This window comes from Nymphaea colorata, chromosome 3, assembly GCF_008831285.2.
Source record: "Nymphaea colorata isolate Beijing-Zhang1983 chromosome 3, ASM883128v2, whole genome shotgun sequence".
Classification (NCBI taxonomy): Eukaryota; Viridiplantae; Streptophyta; class Magnoliopsida; order Nymphaeales; family Nymphaeaceae; genus Nymphaea; species Nymphaea colorata.
In genome coordinates this window covers 336,121-350,366 of record NC_045140.1, presented here as the reverse complement: position 1 = coordinate 350,366, position 14,246 = coordinate 336,121, and the positions used below count along the sequence as shown (strand labels likewise).

Sequence of the window (14,246 nt, the reverse complement as noted above, 5' to 3'; positions counted from 1 at the left end):
ATATAAAAATTTTTGAAAAAAAAATATTTCGGCACTAATCAAAACGTTTAAACTTTAATTCGACTCGCTTCATGAAAAATTTCTAACTCTACCCCTGACAACACGTAACGGAAATCAAGCTGCCGGGTCACTCACTCACTCCTTTCCCATATCAAGGGTTACAATGAACGGGCCGCCCTTGCATTGTTTAATCTATAGGTGATTACGTTCACGGTTGCGTATATAGCTGGTCTGGTTAGGTTTAGATGAAGAAATTATGTCTTCAATTTGATTCTCCTAAGTGCTAAGTGCTAGATCTTAAGTAGCCGATGGCAGTGCCTATAGTAGATATGAGAGTGCCTAAGTTGAAGTGACACTGCCATTATAGTTGATGCTCATCCACCTTAAGACCCTGAAAAGGCGAGATTAAAGGCAAGAGAGGTCGAAAAATGTTCAGTGGATCGTAAGTCTCCGATCGATTGCTTAGCAAGAACTATAATCTTATGGCATTGCTTCCTTCACATGATTGGGAAGCCTTTGTGTCAGCAACCGATACCTTGTCTCTGAAGATATTACTATTTAAATTTTAGATCTTTTGAACCATTGCTCTTGCCTCGAAATTAATGAAAGTCAACTCTTTTTTTTTTTTTTTTTTTTACTTTTTTAACGCTGCCATGCCAAAGCAGGACGCGGTTACACAATTGTTAAAAAGCAAATATCTCTTTCTGTACTTTGGCACGATTCGGCCTAATACCTTTTAAAAAATATTTTTTTATGATTAAAAATATATTTTATTAATAAAAATATATTTTATTAATAAAAATATATTTTATATTTTAAAAATAATTTTTTATTGATGACTGAACCTGAACCCAAGTTTTGGACATGGATCTAGCCCAAACCCGGTTCTTACCATGCCGGACTGAGCCGGCCCGATGCCTACCTTTAGATAATATATGCGACAAGCTTTGTGGATGACGCCGATCATTAAAGGAAGTTTCTACTGCTCGTTTCAAGACAGTGGGTTGCAGTTGAAACTGGGCTCTGAGTCATTGCCCATTACCATTGGCAAGCAACTTGGAGGCACCATTTACTCATCAGCTGACCAAGTCGGAGGACCAGTTGTCCGTGAGCTTGCGATCAGGGAGAAACATCAAACTCAGTCGCTATAACTGAGGACTCGATCACGGTCGCAGGTCAGAGTTGATAACGACAGTACGAAGATGCCTCCTCTTGTCTCTGGCTCATGCAATTCATCCCCATCAAACGCAAACCACCGATCGCCGGTCTATCAATTTTAACTGTAGAAGCTAATGAATAAGTCACCAGCTTTCCGGAGAAATTCGAAAAGAGCTCGCTAACTTTTATTTTTGACACAAAATGAAAAAAAAAAAAATCGTTTGCCAGAAGGAATTGTTCTTAATTTAAACTATTCTTTGAGAATTTGTCTCAACTTTCAACAAAAAGAAAGAGCCGACCTTGAACTTCCATAAAGGTAAAAAGTCTCTGGTGCCCAGAATTGCTTTCTAATGTCCATTTGTTAACTTTAAAAGTTACGCAGAAGTACTATTTGACCAAATGTTAGCCACTTTGTTGTAATTTTTTTTTTCTTTCAGAAACAAATTTTCCAAGTACTCATTCCAGATCCTTTTTCTTTTCATTTAGCTGCCGACAACCCAACCAATCCACTTATAACCACCACATTGGCCATTTGGCCTATGGGTTTTTTCGAGTCTTTTCTTAAAAGATACTACGGCCACGTTTGAACATATGGCATTCAAGTGCAGGAGTGAAACTGAGACTTAAAAATCCAAGAAGAAAAACAAATAATCTTGGTATTTTTGTTCCATCATTAGAGTTCCACTTAAACATGCAAAATTTTTAGAAGAAAAAGATGAGATTTGAGGTGAAACAAACGTTCTAGGTCATTACACCTTGTGTAGTATATAGCAGGTGGAACCTAAAACTCTTATTCCACTTTATAACAACTCAATATTAAATGCGCGATTTCAATAAGTATTCAAACAAGGCCTAAAGAAATGAAAAATTCCAACCTGAGAATCAGCCAAAGGTCGTGCAGGCCTAAAGAAATAAAAAATTCGAGGCTTGGATGAATCAAAGAGAAGAACCACTGAGACAGTGGGAGTAGCTACATGATTGGCATGATAGAATTAAATATAAAGAACCATGCAATATTTTAACCTACGGACTCCAGACGTGCATGATTGACATGACAAATTTTAACCAATGGAACCTGTTAGCCTTCGTTTTACATGTTAGAAAATGCTAGCTTGCTTCAAAAGGACGCAACAGGTGAATTATTGTGCTTTTAAACTGCACTCGACCGGAAGGTTTTAAAATAGGAACACCTATTGAACATGAGTCACTGAGTAGGTCCAAGCCTACGTTTCAGAGTATTGCTTGCTTAAAGTATCGGTTTCTTCAAATACCAGCAATCGCGTGCATGGAAAAGCTATTTAAGAAAGGACAAGTCGCATAATGTAGAAACGTGTGGATCAACTTGGAACCAGGACCCACGTACCCTGTGATTTCGAAGGACAACTCAACGCATCGGGCAATAACCAGGAAACTGTAAAAGCCAAACGGCAGCATCATAGCGATAAAATTATTACTGCAAAAGACTCAAGACAGAAAGAAAGATAAAAATGGTCTTCCAAGAATTAAAAAGAGAAAAGGAAATGTTCGTGAATACAACATGAATGTTGGCAGTATTCCTGCAAACGCGCCTCAATGGCGACTTTGTTTATTTCTAAGCAGATATGATGAATGGCACCTTTGGATTTCCACTTATTTATTATTTATATATGCAAACATGCAGGCAAAGCCTCTCCCGAACAGGTCCTTGGATGGTGTCAACCTTACCAGGAAGCATGGATGTGGGTTCTAAAACAACAGCTTTGACAGTAAGGCAAGAGGTTGGGGAAGGAGAGCCAGAAACAGAACTGCAAGAGCACGAGTCTCACCAGGTGCAAGATACAGCAATTTAGAGCCCCGGCACACTGGTTTCTCATGATATGTGCTTTTCAATCCCGACTTACCAGCCACTTGTTCAACATAACTTGCTTCCAGTAAGGAGCCATGCTGGAATAAAATTGAAAAGAATCCAGAATGTGAAGAGTCAGTCCAGTTGAACCCGAGAGCATCCAGTGAAATGATCATACAACTGGTTGGTTGTCTTATGCCGGTAGATCAATAGAGTAACAAACCGCAAGATGATCCAAGTAGCTTAACAACTTTCCAATATGAAATATGGCTCGGGCATAAGCTTCAGATACCTGCATAATTTGGTTGCAACAGCAAAATATTCAGCCCTAGCAGCAGGAAAATTTACAAATAAGGGGTGTAGTGATCGTCCACCTTGTGAAACCCCTGCGACAATTGTCAACCTCCAGACTGCAGGAGCATCAAGTTGAGCGCCTAACTCCGCAAGTTCGCTTCGTGCTGATTCATTCCTTCACTTTCAATCTCTCATTTGCAGCTGAACGAGGAGGAAATCAGGGTAAAAATTGAACCACTATGAGAGAACTTGTGCAAACTAAAAATTGCAGCTATGAAGCAAAACATAGCCTAACATGGAAACTACATAGGCCTTCTTCAATCACAGATTGATGACCTCCCTAACATGCAAAATCAATTCCAACACATCTCTAGACACTTGAAACGTATTAATTGTTACAAGAATCTGAAACATCATTCAATCAATATTAAGTTGAATTCCAGTTTAGGACTTGCACCAATTTGTCAGACAATCCAATAACTATTGACTTGAACTGCATAAGTATATAAAGCTTAAAATTCAGGTACATAACAGATTGGTATGAGCTTCATGAACTTGGCTGTATATCAAATGCACAATCACGTATAACCCAGAGGTTCTATATGCACAAAGACAGATATCACAGCAAGATAAAGCAAAGGAAGCATATAGGCCAACTATTACACATTAAGAGCCATAAGATACAAAAAACCTAAGGTCAAGACAACCTGGTGAATTCAAGTTGATAAAACAGTTAAATCCAAGATTTCTCAAATATAGTAATTAGGCCATAGAATTGGGAAAATCCACCGTATTCCAGTATATATAGCATACAATTTAGTAGTGCTCCAAAAATAATCAATCCGCGTTTCATAGCAATCAATCAGGACTTCATCACTTCAAAGAGAACAAAACATCACACCATTTTGAGCTGGTTGTTAGATTCTGGATTTCATTCTTCATCCAGGAATTGCTTCAAGAAAACCAGTAGGCTTACAAGTTCCAAATTTGTAAAAGGGATTTCTCCAACCAAAGTTAAACCAGCTACAGTTTCCATTAACATTAGAACTATATCATAAATCACTCATGATGACCTTCCTAAACTGCAACATTCTGGAACCTTTAGGGAAAGAGATAGAGAGAAGGACCGCTTAAGAAACAAGTGGAAAATCTCATGCAACACTGATCTTAAGTTAGCATAGAGGGACGTAAAGTGGCATAATTATTAGTAAAGTTTTTCAATAGTAGTAAATGGACAGTTATTTCTCTCGAGAAAATCTCGGTAACTTAAGAAAAACAAAAATATAAATAGTAGAAAATATAATATCACAAAATTAACATTTCCACCAGAAATTGAAACTGGAAATATTTTCAAAATGTCGTCATAAATTCCTGCTTTCATTTGTTATTCCTTTTTGGCAATATTATCACTATAACTCGAAAGTACCATGGATATTTATGGCTAGTCTGAAAGAAAAGAAAAGGAACTCCCTGTTGGACAGACAGAAGCATCCTTAAGAAGGAAAAAAAAACTTGATGAGATAAAAACAGAGAAGAATGAGCAACTTGTGGAAAATTCGATTTGCCGGATCTACTCGAGCCATAAATGAAAGACATTGATTTCAAAGAGCTCCGTAATTCAGCATAGTCAAGAGAATGATAAACCATAGAAGGAAAAAAGTGACTCAAAGTAATAATTTATGATTTGATAACAATGAGAATTAGGAAAAAGGACAACTTTTCAGGCAATGAGAGTTAATACCTCATTTAAATTTGGGCAGCTAAATTGATTTAAAAAAACTGTCCAAGTCCAGATAACCATATGCACCAAATTCCATGATGAGAAGCATGGTAACCAGCACCTGGTGGTCAAGTCAGATCAAAGTATTATGCCTAACTCTGCCAGGCCCAGCACTACAACCCAACATCTTTATCGCACCTTAGAGCTTTCAATAGCTCAGAAAATAGGGTAACCATCCTCAGAATACACAGGCATTTTCCACAAAAGTTGCTCATGTTCAAACCCTGTGATATCAAAAGAATTAGGTCTCATCATTCTTGACAAGAGTATCATGACGCCATCTTTCTATATGACAAAAGCTTCATCATTCTTTTTTTCGAGTCAACTTCCCTCTACACACCAACAAGGCCTGCCCAGTTATCTAGAATCAACCAGTCCAAGATTCAACATATTTCAAACTCAATTCTTAGGTATCACTTGAATAATCACAGCCCAAGTATTTAGGGAAAGCTACAAATATTCTTGCCGACATCAACACCCGAGCATTCTTCTCAACGGTCAAGGCAGAGCATTAACAGCTCCCTCCAATTTCACCACCATCAGGTCAAAGCTCACTCTACGGCTTCATCCTTAACAGTGTTTGTAATTGTAAGAGATGAATCTCTAATTTGAATACGACTTCCATTGTCCATATCTTTTCTTTTGGCCTGAATACAGCGAACGTACTCTGAAATTATAACATGAAGTTTTGGTGCAGGCTTGTTTGAAGAGGAGGCAGCAAGACCCGCCTTCTTCAGTGACCGAGCTACATGTTTTTGAGCTTTCTGGAAGTGAATAAAGCAAAGACAGGGCACAGCTGCTCTAAGAACTGGCTTCCCACAAGTTATAGGACCTGTTTGTCCACTGGAAGATCAAGCACAAGAAATCAAAATATCAGCAAACACCATATACTTAAATTTGTTTCTAGTTTTCAATGATGAAAAAAGAAATTATCATAAATATGGATAAACACATGAGAAACTATATAAGCAAGCCAGAACACATAATTTTCCCGCAAGTTTCAAAAGCACAAACTATTAATAAAAGTTGATATGCCATCTATCTCCAAGATGCTCGCCAGTAATAGTAAATGCAGGATTTCATTGTGGTCCTTCTCGCCAGTGTTGATCAACATCTACAAGGTTGAATTTTTGCCTCAAGTCTTCACCTTACTAGTAATAAAAAAATTAAATAATAAAAGCTCTAAAGGAATGAGTGCAAGCCATCTTTAGGGCCTCTCAAACCAACCTACACAATGAAAAAATAATTCCTATAAGAACCAAAAGTTCCAAGCATTAGGAGTAAAAACTTTTTCTTCATATGAGGAAGATAATTCAATCAGTGGCAAGCCAGAAAAGATCTCTATCCCTTCCACTTTTAAGGGTATTTCAGTTGACTGCTCTGCAGTGCACACAAGGTTCAAACTTCAATCTGCATCGTTAAGTCGCTAATAACAAAAACAGCACATATTCCTATGCTACCAGATGCGAACATCTTGAGTCAAATCAAATTATGTCCAGTAAGTAATCTAACTAAAGTACGCAGGATAAAGAACTTGAAGCAGCAAACTCAAAGGTGGAAAACTCATATCAAGCAACCACCTTGTAGTCTACATCAGATCATGATAGAAAGAGAATCAGAAAACAATTTTTCCTTTTGGTCTGATTTGCTGAGGGGAGACAATTGAGAAGAACCATAAGATTTACAATGAAAAGGTATTCGACCTGCTCCAAAAGCAAAAGCAGAATAGCCTTCCAATACTGCACCTTGAACCACGCAATAATAAACCTTATTGGCCATAAAACCAAAATACCACATGAATGCCATTCAATAATATGATGCAGGCAACACTAAGTGATTGATCGGTTTTATCCACAAATTGTTTTCACAGGAACCTAAGGAGTAGCTCCTAAGGTTTCTTTATCACTTCAGAATCCAGATCACACCAAAGCACGAGGGAGCTAATTTCAGTGTCAACCCCAAGGTTGCATGTCGACGAATTTAAAGGTTCTCTTGTAATTGAAGGAGATATTGGGCACAAAAAAGAGGACCCAATTTTTATTAATTTTGGCAGGAAATTAGAAATATCCCAAGTATTTTCATACAGTGGTTGGCATGGTCTCAATGCCGAGTGAGTTCCTTTTGATCAACTATGCAAAATCATTAGTTTATTCATATAAACACATAGGACCAAAGTTTAATACTTTAATTACTAGAGTTGCCTGGAGTAGGTTTGTTATACCCTAGAGATTGTTGATACTAGTCAAGTTTGCAAATTATACACCAACTGATTGATCCCATGTTTCAAGCACGAGTCCCCAGTAATGGGTGCACAGGATCAAAATCAGCAGAATTTTAGATGAACTTAACGCATTCCAGAGTAATTGGGATAAGAACAATTTGGAATCCAGTTCAAATCAAACACCAGTTAGAACAAGTACTAGGAAATTCGGAAAAGTTAACCCGAAGAGAATACCACTACATAAGCAAGATACCCGATACAAGAACTAAAAAGCATAATGCAGTTAACAAGTCAATCAAGACAAGTGCAAAAGCCAATCTCAATTAAGGAAAAAGAGTAAACGGGGCTAACCTCTTAATCACATAGGTGCAAGCTTTATACAACTGTTGCTTGCTATCGGAGAGGATATGAGAGTGACAGAAAACACTAAGCGCCATTGGCTTCATCTTACACCCTGAAAATCCACACTTGTTATCACCTGCCTTATCGCTCACCTTGTTGACCGGGCAAGGTACACCATTTTCACCAGATTTAGTAGGAGGAACAGAATCCTCCTGGAATGTTTTTACTGTAAAACTCCCCTCTGGAGCTGAAAATCCATTTTCGCCATACTTCGCCGAGAACATGCGACCCTCTTGGGCCGCCTTCCCAGGAAAACCACTCGCAGAGAAACCATATCCATTTTCTGAGTGTTTGCCCGACAGCCCATATAGATCCTTCCGTGTCTTCATCTGAAAGCCACTCTCAGCAAAACCAATATTGCATTCTTCGGTCTTCACCACCGCACGTGCAGCTTGACCACCCTTCACCACAAAACCACTATCCGGGAACCCGAATCGATCTTCCTCATTACCCCCAAGAAATCCACACCCATCTTGCCCCATCCTTGAAGGAAAGCTGCAATCTGGGTATCCGAAATGATTCTCCTTACTCGTTGCCGAAAATCCACATCCATCTCGACCCATTTTCGCCGGAAATACGTTCTCCGGTATCCTGAAACCGTTATCTCCTGTCTCCCCCAGAAATCTGCTATCCATACTCGCCGGAAAACTGTTTCCCGGAAACTCGAAACCATTTTCCCCGTTCCTATCCTGAAAACCACCACAATCTTGTCCCAATCTTTCGACAAAACCCACCCCACCGTCCCCTTCCCCCTCCAGAAAACCAGACCCGCCTTCTCCAATCCTCGCCGTAAACCCGCTTCCTGGAACCCCATAGTTCCCGTTCTCACACCCGACCAAAAACCCGCTTCCTCCATTGTCGGCCCGCTCTTCTTCTTCTTCTTCTTTAACCCCACTTCTCCCAAACTTCCAGTAATACTCTCTGTACCTGAACCTCACCTCCTCCAATAAGGCCCAATACTGTTTTCTGTAAACCCTGGAGAGGCGTTTCACTCTGTTAGACCTCCTCCTGATGACCTCCTCCAATGAGAGAGCGCAAGAACGTCTGAGAAGTACCTCCTCCTCCCCTTCTTCCCCCATTATAGCAAGTGGGTATCCCTCAGATTGGGGAGAAACCCCCTCAAGAAGGCGCTCTGAATCGATTTTGATGGTGGGGTTTGCGGGTTCTTGGCCAGCATCTAGTGGTTCCCTCTTTGAGGGCTTTTGCTTGCTCCCAGAAACCATCCTTCTGTAGAAAATCAAAAGAGAGAGAGAGACAGACAGACAGACAGACAGAGAGAGAAAGAGAGAGGGATTCTAAGTCATCGACTCATTGGGAAGGAAGAAAACAGACCCATTGGCGGGGAAGAAGAAAAGACTCTCTCCCCTTCTTTCTGCAGAAGGAAAAAACAAAATCTGCCTGAGTTTCCGAATCTGTGACCACCCCGGCTTTCTTTTTCAAACATTGAACAGTTCGAAACTTAAATTAATAAAACCCCAAAATTACTTGTTTTTGGAAACTGTGGCGGTTTTATTTTTGAGAGAATCCTGAGATTAAGTGGGAAATCAGGAGCTTGACATTTGTTTGAAACATTCAAAAGACAGCCAATTTCCATGTGACCCATATACCCTCTTCTTTCCCTTCCTACCCTTTGTAAAGTTTCAAACCAGGAAGTCGGTTGGGGAAGATAATTGAATTTAAAACTCTCTCTCTCTATTGTTCCCCCTCGTTTTTAGTTGATGGATCACAAGAACGAAAGAAATAAAGCTTATCGATTAAAGAACAAATCAAAATTGGATTAGTTTCTAACACAACAGCTCAGAGCAACAAAGATTACACTGATCTGCAAAGATTTTTTTTGACTTCTTATCAACTGAAGCTGACTTAAAGGCGGGTTTGTAGAGAGATCCTTTGCCAGATTACGCTAAGAAATGTAATGGACATTGATTTCTTTCGCGTTCTTGAACTTTGAAGGCTTTCCGTTCAACGGCCTTTGAGGTGGATAAACTCTTTTATCAACACATTTCTTCAATTAGGACCCAAATTGAACAGAGTGGATGCTTGTCGCGTGAGAGAGTTCAGCTTTACACAGAAATGTCTACGGCCAGAAATATCCCATTACCAATACCATATTATAGCTGGTTAATTAGATCCGATGGGAAGGAAGACGACCCGATACTGATCAGATTGAGATTCGGTATGCAATTTAAGTGATTGGATATGGATCTAAAAACAAATAGAGTCAAATCTTACGTCTGTCCGATCTGAATTTGGTCTCAAAAATTCAAATTCTTTGTGGTCTAAGACTGTTTCGGGACTTAGGTGAGAAACGATATACCTGTCAACTATAGTGGTGTTGCACATCCACCATTTGCAGCTAACATGAATAAAGTACATGAAAATCTAGTTGACAATTGGACTTTCACCAACCTGCTAGTCGAACCAGCCACACTACGCCTCTTGAGACTTTGGAGAGATTTCAATTGAGTTGGATCCGGTCTGCTTACATCTATTGCACACCAAGCCTGTGAATTCATGAGTTGAACACGAACTGGCTCCTTGAACTAGTGAGTCAACACTATTCAAGCTCAGCACATTTAGCTCCTTAATCAAATGAGCTATTGGAAACCAGCAAGAAATTGTGCTTGTGTTCTACGTCTATAGAGACGTCTGTGAATGAAGCCATGCATTATGTTGTTGCTATTACAATGGGACCACTAATTTATATTTCAGTATATTAATCTACTTGTTACTCAATTTCGTTTAGTAACTTATTGGCTAAATGAAGTATGTGATTTCAAGTTCGAACCATGATCGTATAATTTCATGATTTTTTTATCATACTACTAACCTTGTAAGCAGAAGACTGAATCGAGCTTAATCTTAGCTCTTTTATACTAAAGAGTCTGCTAGCCAAGCTTGAAAAAACTATGTTCATCACTAAGAGAGTGTTTGATTACTTCTGACCTATATGTTCTTAGATCGTCGGCATTTGAGAACCATGGATTTAAGACCAGATTTTTTTCCTTATGATCTTAGTTCAGATATTTTGCTGCTGTAATGATAGTTCTCAACTTCAGTTTGATGAACCTCTACTTCAGCGTAGATTTGTTGCTATATTTGCATAAGCATGCCATATCGAATCGATGGCCTAATAAAAAACAACCCTCAACGATTAGGAATCGACTCCTGGAGAGTGTAAGCTGCTTTTTCACATAACTTGATTAATAGAACCTCGCTATGTTTCACATGATTTTGGCTTCTTTCACAGCTCTCGCTGTGATGGTCACTTAAAGGAAGATGTCGGCAAGAGGGGGAAAGAAACAAAGCACGCTTCTCTTTCTACTTTTCCGGATGTTGGCCTCACAAAGTATATACACAAGGAACCAAAGCAAGAAAAGGCATGAAATGTTTTTCTGCAACACGTATAGCTGTCTACTTTCTCAGACACACACACACTCTCTCTCTCTCTTTCTCTCTTCCCAGTTCAGCTGTTAAATTATGCCTCTCTACATTTGCTTTTAAGCATGTCCTGCTGTTTAGTAAGTTTTCACACTTCTATCTATCTCTAAATAGATGCAAAAAATATGAGAGCCAATTGAAAAAGGTCAAGACATGATTGATCGTCTCCATATATGCTAAAAGAATCTAAGCTTGAAATTCAAGTGCATGCAAGGTCTAAAAATCTGCCTTCTTTTCTTATTCACTAAAGGCAGAGACGAATGTCAAGGGACTATAATATTTACATTACAAATTATCATCCAGGCCTTCGGTTGCCTATCATAAGGACTGAAATATGGGAGCAACAATTTCAGGGTCAGACAAATCTCCCTTTTTTAATTCATTAAATGTTCTTTGCTACAACATAAGCTGGTGGTAGTCTTCGAGCTGCGTTAAAATGTAAACTATATGGAGCTGATGAGAAGAATGGCACGGACATTGTGTGCAAAAAAAAAAAAAAGCAATGGGGAAAAAGAATACACAAGCCAAAGCCCCTCATACAAGGTTGTTTCAGGACTTAAATGGAGAGTGAGATATCTGTCAACTAAGAGTTTGTTCGGCAAACGGAACACTTTGTGAGTGTTCCATACATTTGCCCGAAAGATTGAGAGTTGGAACAGATTTATAGACATTTAGTTCCAGTATTCTATGAATCTGCTCCAATCTTTGGGGTGGATTCATCATTCATGAAACACTCACATAGTAGCCCTACTACCAAATGGTCCCTAAGCATCACACATTCAGCGTTTGCAGCCCAAGAAAATAGTACCCATAGAAATCAAACTAATAACCAGTCTTACACTGCTCAGCTTGTCCAACCAATTACGGTGCACTTTTGCAGAGTAGGGAAGAAAACTCATGGATGTTTTGTATGAAAGAAGAACTTTATTGTGCAAGTCACGGGATTGCTCCAAAGTCCAAACCGAATTGGGTGAACCACTTTTTAAGTTAGCATGGCATTTCAACATAGGTGAGAAGGGGTGGTCATAATGAAGTTGAGTATAACGGAAACAACTAGTTATTTGGAAATGAAGACACAATGTTGTGGCGTATAATGGTGAAGGGCCTAGACCAAGATAGTTTCCATATTGAAAGGTCATATGAATTTACCGAACAAGTTCATTAGACACTAAAACTAAATTTTTGCTCCAACTTTCGAGGTTGATTAATGGGACACTCACAATACCCTTTAGTGGACTTGCATGCATGTCCATAAGGACGTAGAATGTTGGAGATTCATACAACCATACACCAATGTCATATGATATATTATCTTGCATCCTTAGTACATTGTTGTGTTAATGCCCTTCATTGAGTTGCGTTATTATTTATTAATAAGCTGAGTTAAGTCTATTGATATACCTTCGATGGCAAATTGTTACTTGAGCATGATCGACCCAACAAAAAGATAGGCGAGTTCAAAATTAATTCACTTTCTTTGCATGTTCTATAGTCTCCCACATGCATCTCTATTAAGTTGTTTCGGATGTTCATGTCACTCTAATGACATTTGCATTTCACCTTCTTGAGTATATATTATGGTTGTCCGTTATGTCCATCAGAACTGTTGACATAATCTACTGATCTTCTTGATTTAATGCATCGTTTAGCAGCATATAATATGTAATATTACATATTAGTTGTGCACAGTGGAGCTTGCTTATGTTAAATCGGCATATGAATGTTACGTGATAATGAGCATGTTTATTGGCTACATGTTGCTAAAAGCATGTGCAATATGAAACTTCAATCATATTGATGCTTTACTGTGACAAAAAAGACGTGTCTAGAAACGATATTTCATTAATGCATGAGTTAATTTTTGCACATCAAGGCAATAAAACATATGAACGGCAACGAGAATCGCGCCTTGAATGAGTTTCATATTCGTGAGAGCTAGTCAACGCATTTATTTTATAATGTTCATTACATTTTAGATCACATTGTAGAAAATTTTGTCAAGTACTTATACGATTCTTGGTTTGTCAAACGGCATCTTGACAATGTACAAGACTGCTAACAATATAAGATGCCATACATTATTTCTCGTGTACGTCGATCTTGTTTTTGTTGTGCTTGTCCCAATGCTGATTCTTCTGCATCATTGTTCCACCTTTCATAAATACAAGATTCAAGTATTGTTTTAATTGAATGTTTCAGTGGATGTAAGCAGGGGTGGAGCCAAGGGGGGCTGCAAGGGCTATGGCCATCTCTTAAATTAATATATATATATATATATATATATATATATATATATATATATATATATATATATATATATATAATTTTCAAAGTTTTAATTTAGTTTATATAAAAAATTTGAAAAATTATATTTGAGCTATTGTTAAAATTGTTTAAAATACAGTTCTCTCCGTCTAATGAAAATTTTCTTGCTCTGTCCCTAAAAGGTAAGTACAATATACCCTCAGATTTTGTTTTTTTTTTTATGTATAGCCTATAGTGTACCATCATGAATATTGCATATAACATAATATCCCATTTCTTTAAAGCCGGCTTTATAGTTCCATCCACAAACTTCACTATCTTTTTCTTCAAAACTCAATATATAGTCGACGTTGCACAAGCATCGCTTATGTCAACATTTCCTTCGTCTATTTAGAGTCTTCTTATATATTATTATTTTCAAGTTTTTTACAAACAATAAGTGTTACTTGGAAAATTTGCATATTGTGAATGTTTCATGGGATGCATAAATGTGGAGGGGAGTAACGGAGCTAATCACTGGCAGGTTAATGAAAATCTAGTTGTTAGTTTGATTTTTTATAGATGTTTTTCATGCTAGATGAACGACATTCTAGTTAATATTTTCACTAATTATTAGTTGGATTTTCATATATGTTTTTTTTTTTATGTATCCTGCAACAATTAGGGATGCCCAAGATATGGAGGAGCTTCGACCTCTTCGCCATCTTCTCTCTTGTTCACTCCGATGGAGTTCACTGATAGATCATGCCATGGAACCCACCTAGAATTATACTGTCACCCTCCCTGTCGAACTTGGCTCCACCAACCGCTTCATCTTAACGTATCGGATTTCTTTTCCCCCCCCTTGGGAGGTTATGCTC

The 14,246-nt window shown here is 38.3% G+C and overlaps 1 protein-coding gene across 1 annotated transcript; it reads right to left on the bottom strand.

The window, feature by feature from the left end:
* Positions 1-2,630: 2,630 nt before the first annotated feature.
* On the bottom strand, positions 2,631-9,170 carry LOC116251317 (uncharacterized). The gene is made up of 4 exons (XM_031625507.2): positions 7,630-9,170; positions 5,019-5,900; positions 3,358-3,478; positions 2,631-3,275 (listed from the first exon to the last, which is right to left on the bottom strand). The coding sequence occupies exons 1-2, from the start codon at positions 8,901-8,903 to the stop codon at positions 5,609-5,611; spliced, it is 1,566 nt and encodes a 521-aa protein (XP_031481367.1). The 5' UTR covers positions 8,904-9,170; the 3' UTR covers positions 2,631-3,275; positions 3,358-3,478; positions 5,019-5,608.
* Positions 9,171-14,246: the final 5,076 nt, after the last annotated feature.

Excerpts from the sequence above, each read along its gene's own strand:
- LOC116251317 (XM_031625507.2), bottom strand. The coding sequence starts at position 8,903 with ATGGTTTCTGGGAGCAAGCAAAAGCCCTCAAAGAGGGAACCACTAGAT. Across the intron at positions 5,901-7,629 it reads TGCACCTATGTGATTAAGAG|TGGACAAACAGGTCCTATAA; the intron begins GTTAGCCCCGTT and ends TTGATCTTCCAG.